Source organism: Rhagoletis pomonella, unplaced genomic scaffold (assembly GCF_013731165.1).
Source record: "Rhagoletis pomonella isolate Grant_MI unplaced genomic scaffold, Rhpom_1.0 Rhpom_scaffold_00011, whole genome shotgun sequence".
Classification (NCBI taxonomy): domain Eukaryota; kingdom Metazoa; phylum Arthropoda; class Insecta; order Diptera; family Tephritidae; genus Rhagoletis; species Rhagoletis pomonella.
Genome location: NW_023458565.1, coordinates 30,504,423 through 30,524,290, shown reverse-complemented (window position 1 = coordinate 30,524,290; position 19,868 = coordinate 30,504,423). Strand labels below are relative to the sequence as shown.

At 35.1% G+C, this 19,868-nt stretch overlaps 2 protein-coding genes across 2 annotated transcripts in view; one reads left to right on the top strand and one right to left on the bottom strand.

Moving 5' to 3' along the window:
- LOC118746941 (uncharacterized transmembrane protein DDB_G0289901-like) overlaps positions 1 to 4,342 on the bottom strand; it is an 11,179-nt gene extending 6,837 nt beyond the window's left edge. The window contains exons 1-3 of the mRNA XM_036480933.1: positions 3,740 to 4,342; positions 2,772 to 3,232; positions 2,462 to 2,607 (exon numbers count right to left, since the gene is read on the bottom strand). Of these exons, the coding sequence (XP_036336826.1) occupies positions 2,462 to 2,607; positions 2,772 to 3,232; positions 3,740 to 4,136 (1,004 nt within the window). The 5' untranslated portion in view covers positions 4,137 to 4,342. The remainder of the gene's footprint in view (positions 1 to 2,461; positions 2,608 to 2,771; positions 3,233 to 3,739) is intronic.
- Positions 1 to 19,868, top strand: part of LOC118746939 — a 59,389-nt gene that overhangs the window by 31,950 nt on the left and 7,571 nt on the right. The window lies entirely within an intron of this gene.

Here is a 19,868-nt window from a genome sequence, read left to right as displayed (position 1 = left end):
GTTGCGTTAAATATTTAACACCAAGTCATAAAATCTGTATCGTTCGTTCGATTCTCAAACGTGAGGTGTCAAATGATAGGGCTTGACCTGTAGATGTGCAATATAGTTTTCGTTGTTTAAAGGGTTGCCATATATACGAAAATCAAATTCAAATTATTTATTAAGTTAAATGAATTATCCCAATATGGGTATTAAAAGAAATGGTTTTGAATATACTGTATTTTTTAGCTACATGTAGGAGGGTTGCCACCTGTTTCAAAAGTCAAATTTAGTTAAATTATAAAAAAGTCTTATGCGTAAAGTACTATACAGTAAGCGCGAAAAGAAGGGGTTTAAAGAAACACAATAAAAATATTTTTGAGGTGCTTGAAGACGGTGACGACCTGTTTAAAAAGTTAACCCCAAATTATTGAAGCGAATTTTATTATTACAGCCCCGATATGTTTGCGATATATATTTAACGCCACAGTAAAGGTAGTATATGGCGGGTACAGAAAACGAATAGCTGCGTTAAACGCCAATTGGGCGGGGAAAGACTAATGCAAAGACAAGAATATAGACAAAAACAAAGATAAAGATAAAGAAAAGATGAAGATGAAGATGAAGACGAAGATGAAGATGAATATGAATATGAAGATGAAGTTGAAAATGAAGACGATGATGAAGATGAAGATGAAGATGACGATGAAGATGAATATAAAAATAAGCAGACTGTTATGATCGACCGGTAATTCTCGCAGGAGATTTCAATGTCAACTTTTCCCTGGCCGAATATCATGAACTGATAAAATTTTTCAAAGAAAAATTTTCATTGGAAATAGTTATGGGTAGAAATGTTCCAACAACAAAGGAGCGACTACCATTGATGCAGTTTTTCTAGAAATATTAATAATATTGGAATAAAACTTTTCATATCTTACTTTAGTTACCACAATCTACTAGTTAATATTGTAGATATGCATGTTTTCTCAGCCAAAAATAATAATTAAATTTAGCAATTTGTTATAAAAAATAAAAAATTAAAGCTCGTTAAAAAAATTTAAATATGTATTTAGTGTATTAGAAAATATGTACATGTGTATATATATCGCACATTTCTTTCTTTCTGCAATTCCTCGATTAAGTTTCACTTCTTCCGCGCGTAGGGACTACACGCACTGAGTTTTTTTTTTTTGTTAATGTCTTCATCTGTGAAGTGAGTTTGTGAAAAAACTAATCCAGCTACATAGAAAGCTTCGGTTTGTTACGTTGAAAAGAATCGTTAAAAGAGTAAAAATCGATTTTTCTAGATTCGCAGGTTCGTTTAAACTTTGCCTATCGCAAATGTAATTTTTTGGTTTCCCCAGGGAGAATTCAGAGTTTAATGACTTCTTTCGGCTTTTGTAGGATAATTTGGATGAAAAATCGTATCAAAATTTTAAATACATATTTTTAGCCTTTCTGTTTGAAACAAGAATTACGATCTGTATTTTTCGCGATATGCAACGTAACGTAGCAGCAAAGAAAAATGTTTGTTCAACTTAAAACATGAACAAAAACATCCGAAAAAGCTTGGCTCAGTTCCCATTTTCTACACAAAAATAAATCCTAAAACAAAGTCTCAATTTAGCTCATCCTAATCGAGACATCCTGAACTGATAGATGTTTTATGATTAATGGTTGCTAACTATTATGGAACTGCAATACGGATTCACGGTCATTACATCAATTCTAAACAGTACTATAGCAGGCTATACCTCTTTTGGAATCAAACCGCATTTTAATGGAATGATAGTAAGTGAGTTTACGTTTAAGAAACTGTTAAAGAATGGGATCAAACAACTGGTGGGCTCAAAGTGTGTTCACTCAGCTGTTAGCTTAGATGGCGGCCCACACTTATTTTAAAAAAAATGTTCCCTGCTTAACTATCTCAATTTGGCAATATAAACCGTATGCGTTTAAACAACGGTCCGAAAATCTGATGAAGTATTCGCCTCATCCTGGCAGTGACATAAGCTACTCTGCTCCCAAAGTCAACAAGCTTCAGCTTTGGTGAACAATTTAGCGATCGTCTTGTGGTCTGCGGGCCTTGAGCTTTGCATGACGGAGCACGGTCTGAAAATCGAGCTTCGTATGACCTTCGTGAGGGATCGAGCCTAGTCATAATCAGTCAAAGTATTCTTCCTGGCCGTTTTAGCTGCTGAAGCGTTTTGGCCGAGTTCAACAACAGGTATATGATATTTTACTCGGAAGCTAGACCTACCGCTCCCAATCTATAGCAGTTACTTATCTACTGTTCCAAGTTTTACAATATAAAAATAGCAATGTGGGTAATTGTTTTCTGCATATAGGCTCACAGTCCTAAAAGGGTTAAATCATACGATTAACTAGACACAATTCGACTTTCTGTAACATATATAAGTTAAAGAGAAATAGGCCCTTTGTGTTGATTTTCCCGCTTATCACTCCTAACAATACTTACTTTGCAGCCTCCCATAGAGCCTTGTAGTCGATGGCTTCGCCATTCTCTGACTTATCACGTGCTTTATTTTCATCTGTCGCGGAGTTCGAGCTGGAGGTGGTGGTACTGCCTAAACGTGAACGCGAAGCGGCACGTTCACCGCCACTCTGGAAGAATAAGAAGAAGAAAAGAAACAATTTTAAAATTAAAATTTAAGTCAAACACTGCGCTAATACAATTGCCTAACAATTGTGATAATTAATTTAAGAATATAATAATAGCAACAACAACTCTTAGGTGATCTTTTCTAACATACACACACACAACGTACTTCATAACCTTCACTCTTCTCCGAAGATGCGCTCAACGAACGTTGCGCTGCACTGCGTGAACGTGAACGATTACGCGACTTGCGTTCCTGTTCGCGCAAGGAATTACTACGTCCAACTAATGCCGCCATCGCCGCTACACTGCTACTATTAACAGCTGCCGCCATTGAACCACCGGATGCTGATGCGGTGCTGCCGCCGTAGGAGTTCAAATTGCTATTCGAATTGGAGATCGATTTAGTCTTCAGCAGACTTGGCGCTGAGCGTGCGCTGCTTGGCGTGCTTCTATACGATGAACTGGAGCTACCTTTGAAGGAGTTGGACTTGCCAGCACCGCTACCCATATTCAAGCTGAGCGAAGCCGTAGTCACGCCATTGTCGTAGCTAGTGTAGGGACTCATATAGCGATCGCTACTGTAGGGATTCGAAAGGTAACGCGATTCATAACCACTGGCCCCACCGCCTGCGCCACCACCGTTGGCTGTGGATTTCGAGGAGTTGTACAAAGAGGATTTATTATTATTGGTATATGCGGCAACTGTGCAAGCAGAGCAATGCATGCATGCTGCCAAAGATGAGGGAATACAATGAATGCATTTGCATTTTGAACGGCCAGCTGGCGATAGCGAAGTATGCCTAGAATTTATTTGCTGCGTATGCTTAGATGCTAGATGATGGTGATGAGAGCTGGTGGATATGGAGCAGGATGAAGGAGTGCTTTTATGGGTTGTGGATTTTTCGTATTGCTGGTGATGTGGATGTGAATGTGAATGTGAATGGTGATGATGATTTTCAACGCTAGAGCTAGCTTTTCGTGGCGTATAATTAGTGGATTTTGATGCTGATGCGGAGGACATAGCGTGAGTGGATGAGCTGATGGCAGCAGCTTTGGATGAATAAGCGGGTGCAGTAGTACTAGATGCGCACGTATATTCATAGCGGCCAATTACAATGACACCACCACCACCACCACCACCACCACTTCCAGCGCTTTTACCGTTCGAATAGTAGGAACTGCCACCACCACTACCACCACCGGCTGCGCGACTTCCGGCCGTGCTGTAGAGATTGTCACGCGAACCATAAATGCTCGCATACGGGCTCTGATAGTAGGAGGAAGACGATGCCGCCGAAGACGACGATGTGCCAGCGCCAACGCCATTCTGATAGTAACCGGTGCTCAAAGGACGCGAACTGGAGCTATATCCATTTGGGTGATTGCTATTGTAATTGCTGCCATTGTAGTTGTAGGCACTGCCGCTGCCGCCCACACCCGAAGCAGAGGTGGCACGCGAACTGGAGAGCGAACGACGATGCGAAGAGCCAGCTAGCGGCTGGGAGGCGCGTGAACGTGAACGAAAAGACATTACAGCGAACCTGCGAAGGCTTTTTGTGTGCGCGCAGAGTTAAAAAGGTCGTTGGCTGGCTGGCGCAATAAAAATACCACAAAACGATTTTCAGCTGTTACGAGTTAGTACTATTTTGGAAATATTCTATAAGAACGCCGAATTATTGCGGTCTACACAAATTGGCATGAATCCACGGAACAATTTTGTTTTTTTCCACAGCGCAATTAACTAGGATGCGCTCAGTTGCGAAAGAATTACGTCAAATCTTAAGAAAAAAAATTTTAAATTAAACATTTTATTTTGAAATTGCATATTGCACTTTGTACAATTTGCGCACACAACGCAACGCAGCACAACCATAATATTTAAATTGGGCGTTTAAGAATGCAAATCTGTTTATTTTTTGCATATTTGTTTATGCAGATTTTAAATATTGCAGCCCAAAATTTTAATAACGGCAAATGACGGCACGCGGCAACAGATGGAAATAAATGAATACAAAGTACGAGTATATAACAGTTCTAGTTAGCTAGGCTTCCCTAATTAAATTACTTTTACCGTGAAAAGTTTTCTCCAAAAATGTTAAAATGTTAAGCTCTCGCCCCTAGGATTTTTCTAAATGGAAAAATACCCAATTTTTTATTTTTTTTTAATTATATTTAGAACTGCCTCAAAGCCCATGAAGTTTTCCATGTATTTTATATGGGGAAAAAACAATTTATCGAGGAAATGGTATAGAATTATTGAAAATGAATAGTTTCCGATCTGAGAGCTCTGTTTCTTACCAGGAGACTTCTAATAATTATACCCAATTGTTTATTTACCAGTTTTTTAATATGAACTATTTTTTATAGGTCCCCCAAAACCACAAATAACGCTTTTGATTTTAAAATAAAAAGCAGAGGTATATTTTTCCGCTATAGAACAATCCTAAGGGACGAGAGCATTTTTCGTGTTTTGTTTTTACCACCCTAATGTACATAAATACATTTGGAAGATTGTCTGCCACGAAGCGATCGCTATTAGAAATTATTTTTCTGGATGTTGCACTGACTTGAGCAAGCTCCAGGGCTCAACCTTGTCGTAATCCGGCCTTCTAACCATATGGCTACACCTGTCATTGATCCCGGGCAAAGGCGATTGTACGTATTATAAAGTAAAGCTATTGATAACATTTTCCTCCAAACAAGTTTTTTTTCATATACTGAATTTAAGAGTTAAGACTCAAGAATTGAGGTCTTCTTTCATCTAAGTATTGTAAAGGAACGTCGCGAACTAGTTTGCCTGAATGCCATTAGATTTGGTGACCCTAGGAAGCGAAAGCCGGGCCTAGCAAGTGCTTCATAGTGGTACATAATTCGTCATGCTATTTCTTGAATTTGGTCTTCTTTGTTGATATTTTCAGGATAAGGCTAAGTCAGCCTTTCTGTTAGGTTCTGTACTTGTCCAATTTGCGCTTTCTTCTCCATCCAAATACAGTAATTTCACCTAAGGTTCCTCGGCTTAGGAAACCCTGTGCAGGCTTTTCTATGGCGTGAATATTTGCCAATTCATTCCCAACTGTGTTCCGGTACCCAAATGAGGTAAACCCGATTGTGAAGGCCAGACCTAACAACAGCATGCCTGAAAGGCAGAGCGAACTCGCCCCATGGTAGCAAAAAGGAGCCCTCTGAGTTGTATGCCATATACTTCTGCTCTTCTTTTTGAAGACGTCCACAAAGCTGCTGTATAGTCCTTGCTGCTCCCTTGTGGGAGCTCTTCGCAGTATGGAAGAAATTCACCGGGGTTAAATATCCCTACATATGGCTCGTTTGTGTAGGATAGTTGGAACTATACATTTTTTTAGTTTTTTTTTGGGGATCTCTCGGCAGGTCGTCCAATTTGATATGAATTAAGAGGGGTTCCTGCTTTAAGCATCCTAGACTGAACCCTTTTTTTTTTAGTGATTTTTATTTTGTGCTTAGGCTTCTACTTCAGTTAACCTTGGAAGAGCAACGTTTGAATACTTAGACGAAATCAAAAAAAGATGGAATTACTCTCGGTAATGTACTAAGTTGGAATTATCATCTAGACAAAACTCTCAGTGAAACCATGCGAGTCACGTGGACCTGTAAAAAACGTTTTTGGTCCGAAAAGGGACGTGAACTCTTAATGTCCTTTCCTTTCTCTTCCACTGCAGAAGATAATCTTTTTCGGTAGAAAAGAAAACGCCATAGAATTGCTTTTATTTCATATTTATCTTTTCAGTCATTCGATCTGGATTGGAAAACAAACACATTCACATTTACCTGAGAGACAAACTCTTAACACAGTTGTTTTAAAGCATTTTTGGCAGGATAGAAGTTAGAAAAGGTCTTTTTCAAAAAACGATGAACGTGTGAATGGCATCTGCCGGATACCAGAATAGGCATAAATGTATTTCCGGAGCCCAGATCTAGCCAAGCATTGCCCAATAAGTTCTAGCACAGACACAGTAATTATGCATCAAGGGAATTTATTTAGAGCCAATACACTAAATCAGAATTACTGATTAACCGAAAATTAAACCTTATACCAGAATGCAATCGAGTTGTAACGAAGCGAAGTAAAATTTTTTACGATGTATGGAGCTCAATCATAAAAATACTATTCCACTATGTTGTTTTTTCTGACAGCAAGAAGTCTAATAGCACAGAAAATCTCTTCCTTATAGCATGCGGTAACACTATTTCTGAGCCACCATATTTAATGTGATGAACTAACATTTTACGAAAAATACAATTTTGTATACTCTATTAAAACATTTCACTATTTCTATTTTAGTTTAAAGAAGAAAAATGGATGAAATAAAACCGAACAAGTAACAAAAAATAAGATTAATGATAGATAATAAATGGACAACAACTAAGCTGGCAAACGAAACAAATTTCCAAACAACCGTGAAAAAGCGCCGAGGATCACCCGGTCACAACTGACGTCAGAAAAGAGATATCCATCACAATAAAGCAAATAAATAAAATAAAACAAAACTTAAATCGCACATTTGTTGAGAAAATTGCGTTGTTGCTTCCGATTTTGAAAGACCACACACACACACCCCCACCCCCACATACATATGTACATGCAAGAGCACAAGAGCTCACTGTGACCAGGAAACAAAAAGAAGAAATAAGCAGATAGCGCAAGTGTTAAAGAGAAAATGCTTTCTTTGAAATAATAAAAGCAGATAAGAAAGTCATTTTGCTTTATTCCATTAGCCGCAGCGGCTGGCAGCTGAATCACCCACGCAGTGTTAAGTAAATTTTTTGAAAACTAAAAATACGCAACACAGATGAGGAAGAAAATGCGCGAGGAAAAAAAGTGTGTGATTGCATGAGTATAATTATACGCATGCATGCTGCTATAAAGTTCAAGTGTTGAGCCTTAAATTTAGCCGGAAGGGTGGCTGGTATAGTTAGTACATACAATGTAGGTGCAACTTTTATTTTGAAAGAACACATGTAGATAGCATCGACAAAAAATGTTGGATAGAAAAAAAAAACGTATGACATTGAAATCAAATGGATTAGATTGATATTGATAACTGATTGTTGATAGATAGACGCGCAAGACCGTTTGCTAATGCCGATTTCGTTTCTACCGAAAAATGCAACCTTCTCTTTGGCCTCTACGCACAAACACTAAGCAGAAAGCGATGAGAAGGCAACATTTTTTGTAGAAACGAAATCGCCATAAGAAAATTAAAAAAAAAGTCAATGCGTTTTTATAAATTGCACTTGTTATAGAAAAAAATCGCAAAAGCCGCCACCAAAAAAAAATATATATTTATTAAAAATCAACGCGATTTTGCAGTCTCTTAAGACTTGCTTTTCATTATACTAAAACTATTATATTTACAAAACTGGATACCCAAAAAAATTCTAAAAAAATCCAAATTAAAGCTCAAAATTTTAATGAAAATTTGGTAAATTTCTCTAAGCTCTGTATAAAGTTTGAAAGTTTCATTTATGTATATTAGGGCTGTGCGATTATTCGATTACTCGAGCAAGTTGGATAATCAATTATTTGGTTAATCAATTACTCGAGTAATCAAGATTTCGATTACTCAAAACGATGATTAATCGAGTTACTTGAAATATGATTACTCAAAAAAAAAAATTATTTTGCTCGTTAATAGAGTTTGCTTTGGAAAATCCTTATTTTCTTTTTTTACATTCTGTATATGAAAAAAATTTTTTGTTTTAATTTTTGAAAACAGAAACGTTGTTTTCAAAGTATCAAGGAACTTTAACTACTTTATACATACATATGTAAAGAGTTGAAATGTTGATTACTCATTTTACTCGAAATGTTGATTAATCATAAAGCATTTTACTCAAATATTTTTGTTTTTGGCTAATCAAAAATCTTGATTACTAGGCTATTTTACTGAACTTTTGAGTAATCATAATTTCTTATTAATCGAATAATTGAGTTATTTACTTTATGATTAATTAAAATTTTGAGTAATCAATTAATCGCACAGCCCTAATGTATATGGTTTTGGTTAAAGCATGAACCTTTTTTTTTTTTGAAAAAATAACAAAAAAAAATTTAAATTTGAAAACCTTGCAAGTATTTAACAAAAAATCACCGCTTTATTTTACAACTGACTATTGTGAAAAACATTTTACGTTTTCTGAAGTACATTTGACGCTTTCTGAAGTACTATTGGAAAAGGTGTAGCGTAAGGTCGATTAAAGGGCAAGAGTTGACGAAGGTGTTGTTTGATTCTCGACTATAATGGTCTATATTTGTAATCAGACTGACTATTCAGCGCATCGTGTATTCTCATTCCCCAAGACAGTCGGTTTTACATGTTGGAGTTTTAAGGCGGATTCACCGTACGTGTCCGGACAACTTTTTATTTGCTCGGTTTTGCCGGAGAAAGTGCTGAAGTACGGTTCACCGTTCAGTTCGGCACATTCTATTTTGTTGTGAAGCAAGCAGCTGATGATATTGTTGCCTACAAACGATTTTTAGGGCAAATAATACATGCAATTCTTTGAAAACGCATAAAAAGGAAAACGCGGCAACCCGAATCATCAAGTCGTACGGACAGAAAATCAAAATCAATTTGATCCGAACAAAGAATGTTCGCCTTTACTGTTTTACTTTTAATCTAAGATACTTCGAACTGATTTTGCCTTATTGATTTTTAAATTAAAGCTATACCTATTTCTAGCTGTCATATTGTAATTGCGTTCATGATTTCTGTCTACCAGCAAATGCTACTATAGAGCAGAAATATGTAAAATAAAACCGATTTATCTGTTTTTTTTTTTTTGAAGTGAAACTTCTTTAGCGGCGGTCGGTTGGTTGGGAGTAAATTGGCAAATTCAATGGAAATTGCACACGGAAACGGTGCAACGGAAATGGTTGGGGCTGAAACAAGTGCTTCTTGAGTGTATGCACTTGGTATTAATTTAACAAAAATTTGCTAATAAAAGGTTAGACAAAAATGAAGACCAAGGTAAATTTAAACAAAGCTGAAGGGGAATATGTAGATGAAGAAAATGATAAACATAAAAGAAAAACAAAGATCCCGATACCGATACCGATAAAAGTAAAGATGAAGATAGAGGAAGGAAGATTAAAATAATGGTAATTATAGAGAAAAGGATATAGATAGAGACACAGAGACTCAATCTGGGAACTAATTTTGGGATTTTAGAGATTTCTCGGAACTTATCGATACAATAATTGATATTTTTATCGGTTTTGCTATCGATATTTTTATTCATTTTGTTATCGAAATTTTTATCGATATAATAATCGATACTTTTATCGATATTGTTACGATATTTTTAACGATTTTGATATCGATATTGTTATTTAAAAACTAAAATCATATCATATCTACACTCTATTCCCTTTCATTTGACACCTTATATTTTAAAATCGAACGAACGATATAGACTTTATGACCCGGTGTTAAATATTTAACGCAAACATCTGCGGCAGAGAAATTTTGGATTCGATTTTCTAACATGTGGCAACTCCTTTCATGGAACCAATGCTATGTTGCAGACCCGAAGAACGAGGCCTTTCATGTGACACCTCATTTTTGAAAATCGAACGAACGTTTTTCTTCTGTGCCAACTGGCGCCGTTTGAGAATGTCAAATGAAGCCAATTGTTCTCACTCACAGAGGAGGCCTTCATCTTCCTCTGATACCAACAGCGGCTACCACGTTGCATAGTACTTCAAAACTTTTGCCTTTCTTTATCAAAAGAGAGCCACATCTTTTGCGTTTCGTGTTTTATGTGGCAGTATTCAAACCCAGCGCACAACCAGATTCTGGGATATAAGTTTGTGAGAGTCCAAATTGTATATACTTTGGTGTTAGTGAATTGGTATTCATTAATGGAAATGTAAACGCTTCTGGATACATTGATATCATAAAGGACTATTTGGAGCCCTCGTGCCAGGTGCTCTATTGCCTTAGGCTGTTAGTGCCCTTTTCTTCAAGATGACCGTAGGGCGAAGCACGTTAAGAACACTTTTAGCGTTAAATAACAACACCACCAAGAAAATTTAAGTAAGTAAAGAAAAAAGGCTTCACTACTAAAGAAAACAATTCGAAAGAAAATATTCTTTTGTACTATCTAACTATATTTGAAGTGAAGCTTGTTGTAGGCAACCTGATTTTGGTCGCATGGGTTCCCTGATGACTCTAAAAATATGGGATTTTATACCTACAAAAATAATTTATTGCACGTAAAATCTAAAATGCGCGAAAGAAAAAGTGCACAAAGCGATTTATAACACTGAAGAAGACACAACGCCGAAACCCTAAACCTAAATCAAATTTGACAAGGAATGATGACACCAATTCGTTCCAAATTTACAGAATTTAAAAGCCCTGCAGCTCACAAGACTCATAATTGAATCGATAATTTCAGAAAACTAAAGAAAACTGCTCTGTTAACAAAGCAATTTATTTATAATTTTGTAATTTCATGAAAACAAATAATTTTTTGTTGCACCAACGCAGTTTTTTTAATTGTTCACTGGTTTCGACATAATTATTCGTTGCTTTTGGGGTTATTAGCAAATAAAATAACACACCCAAATTCCTAAAAATATATACCAAAAACTAAAAAAAAAATAATACAAACATTTGAAAAAAAAACGAACCACTACCACTGTAGCACTTTTTTTTTAAAGCAAGACGTGTTCAAGTAAATCACACTTTCTTCAATTAAAAATGTCTACGCAATAAACCTACTTAATAAACGCGCGGAATATAAAAACCTACAAAATTTTATGTCTTTTTTTTTATGGAGCGCCAGCACACGACCGCAATTACGAAATTTTGTTAAAACAAAAAAAAATAATGTTTTGAAAACAGCTGCGCGCACTAATTCTAAGATGATTTCTGCACCTTAATGCAACATTTTATTAGATGAACGTGAATTTTCTCAACACAAACGCAATGCCAGCTGCTAAGCTTTCCCGGTGTTTAAAAATAATTTATTTCGTCACACTTTCAAATCGTGTCAGCTGCGAAATAATTTAAAAAAAAAACCACAACAATTTAACCGAAAAAAAAAAACGAAAGACGCTACGACATTTGTCAACGCGCAAAGAAAAGCCGGTGAGTGCAACACAAAAAATTTGTGTTAAAAAAATGTTAGACGTTCTGAATGCTTGACTTATTTTTGTTTTAATAAAACACAGCACGAATTGTTGCCCCAACAAAAGCTAAATTCTAACTAAAACTTTTCAGAAGCAACGAAATGACATCATTTTGCGGCAAGTAAATTCAAATTGAAGATACAAAAACAAAAAAGAAAATAAAATTGAGTGCAAAAAAGAACGAGTAATAAAAAAATTGCAAATAATTTTTCAAGTCTTCATTTATGGCCTCAAACGTTTGTCCGTCAGTGCGAATGTCAGTCAGTTTGTTTATCTCCCCAGCGGCGTTTGAGCGACTTGCAATTAAGCTATTTGTAAAAAATCCAAAAATGTACAAAAATGGTAGCAAAATTATAGTAGTTAGAGCAGATAGATGCGCTGCTATGCTGCCTCGGTCGTCTCGAGAGACCAACACCAAAAAAGGCATTTACAAATATCTGTAAACAACAAACTGACATACACCGCAAGCAAGCAAGCAAAGTAATACACTTTGGAGGTTATAAATATTTCAACTGTCATCGACTGTGACATGCTTATGGCGTCAGTGGGGAGAGAGGGCAGAGAAGTGAGAATAAAGAAAACACACACACACAAAAAAACGAAATAAATACAAAGTTCAAAAAATCGCGGTTAAAACAAAACACGCAACGAAATTTTATCCAGCAAAGTTGTACGAGTTACTTGTAGCAGCTGCGTTGCATTGTGCGCCTTGTCAGCCGATATTATTGTTGATATTTTTAATAACTTCTGCCCAAAACCACAAAAGAATTTTCTTGTAAATTTATAACAGATCTTCCAACATCCAATACGATCACATGTTATCTCGAATTTCTGCGAGACCACAAAATCGTTTTTTATTACAATCGATTTATGATAATAAAAATGCAATAGGCAATCGCAAAAACAAAAAAAAAAAACGCTTAACAAACCAAAATTTATATTCTTTAGAATTTCAATATTTAGATTTTTTTATTTAATTTTCTTCTACGAGCGAATAAATTTTATTCTTTGTACTAGTGATTGCTTCGATAAGCGAACTTCTAAACGTCTAAAATGAAACTAAATTCTTGAAATCATAACGTAGCACTTTATTTGAAATTAAATGTTAAAGCGATATTTTTCAAATCTTTTATTTTTAAGTTTTCAGATTCATTTGCCGAAATACTTGCTCAGAGCGCCCCACAAGCACCCACAATGCTAAGGAAAATGAGTGCAACAGCAGCGATACGGGAAAAGCGTTCGATAATGAGAGAGAGAGAGAGAAGAGAGAGCGAGAGAAGAGAGAGAATAGAGAGAACAGAGAGATGTAGCTTTCCCAAACAGCGAATGAAAGCTTGTGATCACGGGCGCATCCTACATAAGCATCAATGTAATCGTCGCAATATATATATTGCCACCGCTGCGTTTTGGGGGGTGGTGTGTGTACAGCTGCATGGCCTGTATGTAAATTGAAAATGCCGCAAATGCGGAAAATTCATGTAGCATGTACAAATAGGAACGCGCGCGGCACATTGACCGTAAAAGAAAGTGTTTGAATATTTTTTTTGTTGTTCTTCCTCAATTTACTTTAGCTTAAAATAAAAGACATAAACAGAAATGTGAATTGGGGAAATGTACAGATGGGTCAATCCATGTGTAATCGACCAATGGTTGAAATCAAACATTTTTCTTGGGGATGAATTTTGGTCAGAACTTTTCTTTTTTTATATAACAAAGTTCTGTCAAACGAAAAAAAATTCAAATTTAGAAAAATTCTAAATTTTACTATTATCGGGAATTTGCAAGTTTATTTTTTTAACACCTATATAAAAAACTATTAAGTTTCAAAAAATTGTTCTGGTCTCTTTGGTGATATTTAGAGCTTTAAAGAAAAATTTAAAACAAAATGATTCGAAAAATAAATAAAAAAATTAAGAATTTTGAAATAAAAAAAAATATTAAAAGCAAAAACCCATAAACATTTTTGACTTATTTTTTTTTTTTTTACAATATCTCCAACTGTTCTTAAAAGATCTTGAAATTTTCAAGGTGTTTTCGAAGATTGAATTTTTGAACTTTAACAAAAAAATAAAAACTCTAAATAAAGGTATGCTAAAAATTTTGTATTTAATTTAAATTTATTTTTAATTAAGAGTTCGCGATATAACTGTTTTTTCTCTCACACCTTGAAAATTTTAAGATTAAAAAATGTTATACAAGTTTTTGCTTTAACGATTTTTATTTATTTTTTAAATAAATTTTTTTATATAGTCACAAATATCACCTTTAAAGGCACCAGAACCACTTTTGTAACTATAATAGTTTTTGAGATATTAAAAAAATAAGCTTGCAATATCCGGGAAGTTGTGAAATTTAGAACTTACGAAAAAAGTTATGTTTTCCTTTGAAAGAACTTCGTTACAAGAATTTATTTAATTTAATCTTATTTGTAATTAAGATTTTGCAATATAGAATTTTTTTTTTCACAAATCAAAAATTCGTGTCTGAAAAAAGCACCTTGAAAGTTCTGTTAAGAGTAAAAGATTTATACGAATTTTTGTTTTTACGAAATTTTTATTTTTAGATTTTTTTAAATACATTTTTTTATATAGTCGCAAATATCACCTTTAAAGGGACCAGAACCACTTTTGTAACTATAATAGTTTTTGAGATATCAAAAAAACAAGCTTGCAATATCCGGGAAATTGTGAAATTTAGAACTTACGAAAAAAGTTATGTTTTCCTTTGACAGAACTTCGTTACATGAATTTATTTAATTTAATGTTATTAGTAATTAAGATTTTGTAATATAGAATTTTTTTTTTCGCAAATCAAAAATGCGTGTCTGAAAAAAGCACCTTGAAAGTTCTGTTAAGAGTAAATCATTTATACAAGTTTTGCTTTTACGAATTTTCATTTTTAGATTTTTTTAAATACATTTTTTTATATAGTCGCAAATATCACCTTTAAAGGGACCAGAACCACTTTTGTAACTATACTCGTTTTTGAGATATTAAAATCCAGGAAATCGTGAAATTTTGAAACTCGAAAAAAAATGTCATTCCTTTGGCAGAACTTCGTTACACGATAAAAGAAGAGTTCTGATCAAAATTCATCCAAACCAAAAATGGTTGATTCCAACCATTGGTCGATTTGACATGGAATGCCCCATATATATATATATGCATATATGTGTATTTAGTAAATTGAAAGTAATTTTCTTGCACGAGGAAAAGAAATAAGAAAAAACGATAAAGAAAATTTAAATAGCTATGGATGATCGCAATTTCGAATTTGTACACTCCTGCATGTCTGATTAATAAATAGTTCACGGAATTTCACGGTTTCAACTATCTAAATGAAGCAGTTTTAAAATAAAACCTTATATCTCAACAAGCTATAGGTTATAGTGACCCGATCCTTTTCATTTTCACTGTAAACTTAAACTTAATGAGGAAGATACCTCTGCTTGGCTGGTTGATGTCCTTGAGAAGACAAAGGCTGACATCACCGCTATCCAAAAAATGCGATAGATGGGGCAAGGCAACAAACACGCGGGGCTTTGTGGTTGGGAGAGAGACACCGTCGCAGAGTACTTTCGTTCAAACCCAGTGGACAAGCGTATCGCCATAATCCGCATCAAAGCGAGATCTTTGAGAAATTAATCGATCCTCATGTTGTGATAGAAGGAAAGAACACTTCCAGTGTTTTGGATATGCGTACACTCCGCCGACCAAACACTGATTCAGATCAGCAGAAAAATTTCCGTCGAGCAACGGAAGGACTTATGCGAGGAGTGGAACCACAGAGAGCCCGAAAGAACAACCGGTACGATGAGAAACAATCACAAAGCTATAGAGAAAAAAGATGCTGCTACAACTGCGATTGGACGCAACGAGAACTTTGTTGGATCGATATAAGGAACTGAAAGGGAAGCGAGACGTATTTGCCGCAATAAAAAGAGAGAGACCGAAATGCGTGAGTGCCAAAAGCTTGAAATGTTGGCCGTTAGGAAAAACGGCCGACAATTTTATCAGAGAGTTAGGCGACTTACGGAAGCTTTCAACACCAAGAACAACCATAACTTAAATTATGGAGGAAAACTTTTCCAACCTCTTAAATGGTAGCACCACTCAAAACGTAGTAAAGAAGATGAATCCGATCTCCCAGTGGATGGGAAAGACCCGCGAGAACAGGATCGACATACGCTAGATATTTGTGGATTTCAAAGAGCCTTTCGACAGCGTGAAAGGAAGTTTCCTTTATGACGCGGTGTCTTAATTCTCCACGAAACTAATACGGCTGTATAAAATGGCGTTAAGCAATCTCCGTGAGTCAAGGAGATACCAAACGGTGTTTCAGACAGGGCGACTCTCTATTGTGAGACACCTTTAATAAAATGCTAAAAAGAGCCCATAAAAGTTGATTACCGATGGTATCGACATCATCGGTGTCAACAACCGCACCTTTTGTACCACCTTTTCTGAGTTGGATATGGAAGGAAAGACGAAATATCTCCTGTCATCAAACAGTTAGCGCATTCGCAACTCGGCACTCACGTCACAGTTGTCTGTCATAATTTCGAAAAAAAAGACTTCGTTTATTTGGATACCAGCATTAACACCAATAAAATGTCAACCTCGAAATCTAACGAAGAATCCCTTTTGCCAAAAATTTCTACTTTGGACTGACGTACAAAAAAGAACACACACACTATATATGTAGGTCACTCATCATGCTCGTGCTGGTATATGGCGAAAAAGCATGGACAATACCAACAACCGATGAGGCGGCTGTTGGTGTGTTCGAGAGAAAAATCCTGCGGAATATTTACGGGCCTTTGCGAGTTGGCAACGGCTAATAGGGCGGACGATGGAACGCAAATGCAGCGCCGCTTGGGCATGTCTCTGAGAGTTTTCAACGTGGATCCCGCAGTTGCAGAGGAAGAGGAAAACCTTCTTTGTGATGGAAAGACCTAATGGAGAAGAACTTGATTTCACTTGGCATTTTCAATTGGTTGCTTTTTTGGCCTACGCCGTTTCAGCGCCAAACGAGAAGAATAAGTTCTATTAACTACATTTTTATGAGTTTGAATAATTGCATTTCTAAGCTTCTTTCTATTTGGGGCTTATATCTGACCGTAAATTTAGATGATGATGAAATTACATTCACCTAAAATAGAAACGAGTTGGCCATAAATTCAAAATGGGGAAAGTCTTCTAGACAAAATAGACAGAAACAATTACCTTCAAATTAAAAAATATGCAAAAAAATATTGTGCCGACGTCAAAATAATGGACAAGCGTTTTTCACCTGACTTTTCCTGCCGCGAAATTTATTTTTAATTATAATTTCGTTAGTTGTTGAACGTTCAAGATGTGAACAAGCCTGTGCATTTTAAGCAACATTTTCGACGACAACACCTTCTGTATGCTTTTATATGTATGTATATATATATACATTAGAGTGCATCACCAAATAAAAAAAAAGTTGCGGTTTTCCACTGGACTTTAGAAATGCATCACACGCCTAACAAAAAGGTGGTACTATAAAATCGAAAATATAGAATTTATTGTATTTGAGACTTCCGTCAAAATTTTTCGGAAAACTATTGAGATTTACTTGAGCTAGACCGATTTTACCCTCTTCTATCATCTGAGGCGATTTTTTAGGAAAAAAAATTTTAATAACTAATTTTATTTATAAAAAAAAAATAGATTTTTAAGCTATTTTCATATCGGTCCAGCTTACGTAAACCTAAATATTTGTTCGAAATAATTTGGCGCAGGTCTTAAAATATAATAAATTTTATATTTCCGATGGAAGAAATAATCGAATTTTTTTTTGTATGAAGTGTTTCACCCTAATGTATGTACACCTGCATCTACGATTGTATGTTGGGTATCAGTTGGTAATGAAATGGGAATTCAACTTAGCTCTATCGGTCGGTATTTCAAAGATGCTTTTATAAAAATTACTAAATGATCTTGAAATAAATTTCATATTGCGCCAAACGGAATACTATCGATAACCAGGTGGCATATTTCATTGCGCTTCTAATTACTTTTTAAAAGTATATGCGTTTACCATAAATAATAAGCCTCTGCAGCGTGGCATTTCATTTAAGGAACGCTTCAACTTTTAAAGGAATAAAATCAAAAAGGAATAGTCAAAAAGAGTGTGCGTATTTCATTTCTACTATTTATAGTCACACAGTGTTTTGAGACTGTTTCTTGGCCAGACCAAATGTGCTACGACTAAAACAGCGTGTCTTTTTTTTTGTTGTTATACGTACTAATAGCCTATTAGATATTGCATGGCGGGCGTGTGTTTGCCGCCCTGCTTGTGTGTCAACATGCGGCATTACGAGACAGCAGTCCCCAGTACTCCACTGCAATAGAGCAAACACACCCAACTTTATGGTGAGGAGCAGGCCGACCGTTTGAGTGCTACAACAAACCACATATACATACATATGTATAAACATACATACATGAATTTTAAATACTTTCTATTTTTAATCGTACAAAATGTGTTTTAGGGGTCTAAATGATGTCTTTCGAAAATGGTCAAAAGTTCAATGAACGAATAGTTTATATGTCAACCAACAACATGTTATGTAGAAATGCAACAAAATATCGAGGAAATGAGGTTTTGATTTGGAAGCAAATAGCTACAAATTTGTTTTGAAAAACTCTAAACAAATATTCTGGTCACTAGCTTTTAGCATTAGATCTGAATCTAACTTAAGAAAGTCAAACAAAAAGAAGAAAAGAAGTCTACGGTCGGGTGAAACCCAACTTACTATAACGTTTCTAAAAACTACGTGATAAGCAGCGGTGTTTGACTCTCAAAATTGTGTACACTTCACTTCCGAAAAACTCAGTTTAATGTGTTTTTCCATTTCTCATAAGCTTTACGGATAGAAACTATTCATAGCAGACAATCTTTTAAGTTTTAGAAAAAATATTTTTTCTCTATATTGGAACAAAATTTATGGCGCTATTAAATTTAAACAACTAACCTTGCATTACTTAAAAATTAATAAAAGGCGCAAAAGAAAAATTCATTGTGGCTTTTACGTTGGAACATTTGTATAAACATACAGACTTTATACCTAGATTATTATTTATATGGGAATGAAAGAAAATAATATAAACATTTATTTGCCCAACCATATGTACATACTACATTACGAGAATGTGCCAAATAAATGTACAGCAGATGCAAAAGATGTATGAAATTTTAAGTGAATTTCTTTAGCCATTTCCATTAATAGCTTTAGTTAGTTGTACTTGATGATTCAGTTGTGCTTAATGTGGCAAACACATAACTAACTACATTGACTAAATACATACAAAATGTACATACATATGTACAAATATTCATACAATACATAATCGCACTTGACATCGTCAATCAAACGGCATAGACGCTTCGTTAAACAGTTGCTATTGTTTGATGAGGTGTGAAATATGTTAAGCCCGAGAATTTTAAATGTTGACTAATTTTGAGCAAAACATTCATACGAACGCAACAAAGAAATACATACATAATGCAACAATTTAGCAACAATTATACAATATAATCGCTTTGTGGGGATTAAGAAACACTAAGAGTTTTAAATATATTGAGTTTGACAAATTTGTATTCTATTATTTTTGGGGGAAATTTTAAGTAGTCGAGTATATTTATATGCATAATATTTACGAAAATCAGCAATTGCAATCGAAAAAAAGCTTGTGCAAAGAAAAGATAGAGCTCTGACAGCAACAAGTGGAAACACAAATTGTTGCCTCGCTTAAAATTATTGCCTACAATTTGCGCTCTAATACCGCTGACCTCAACCATGAGGTGGATTTGAATTTAATTGGTTAATGTTTTAATGTTTAATAAGCAATCGGCTCAGAGATACATTCAATGTCAATAAAAAGAAAATATTTTACTTGAAATTGTGCACATAATTTGACAAGTTAATGTGTCATCGACTGTAGACAGAATGGCGCGTCGTAAGAAAGCACACCGAGAGATATGTATATGTAGAAACTATATAAAAAGCATGAACATATATATATATATATATATATATATATATATATATATATATATATA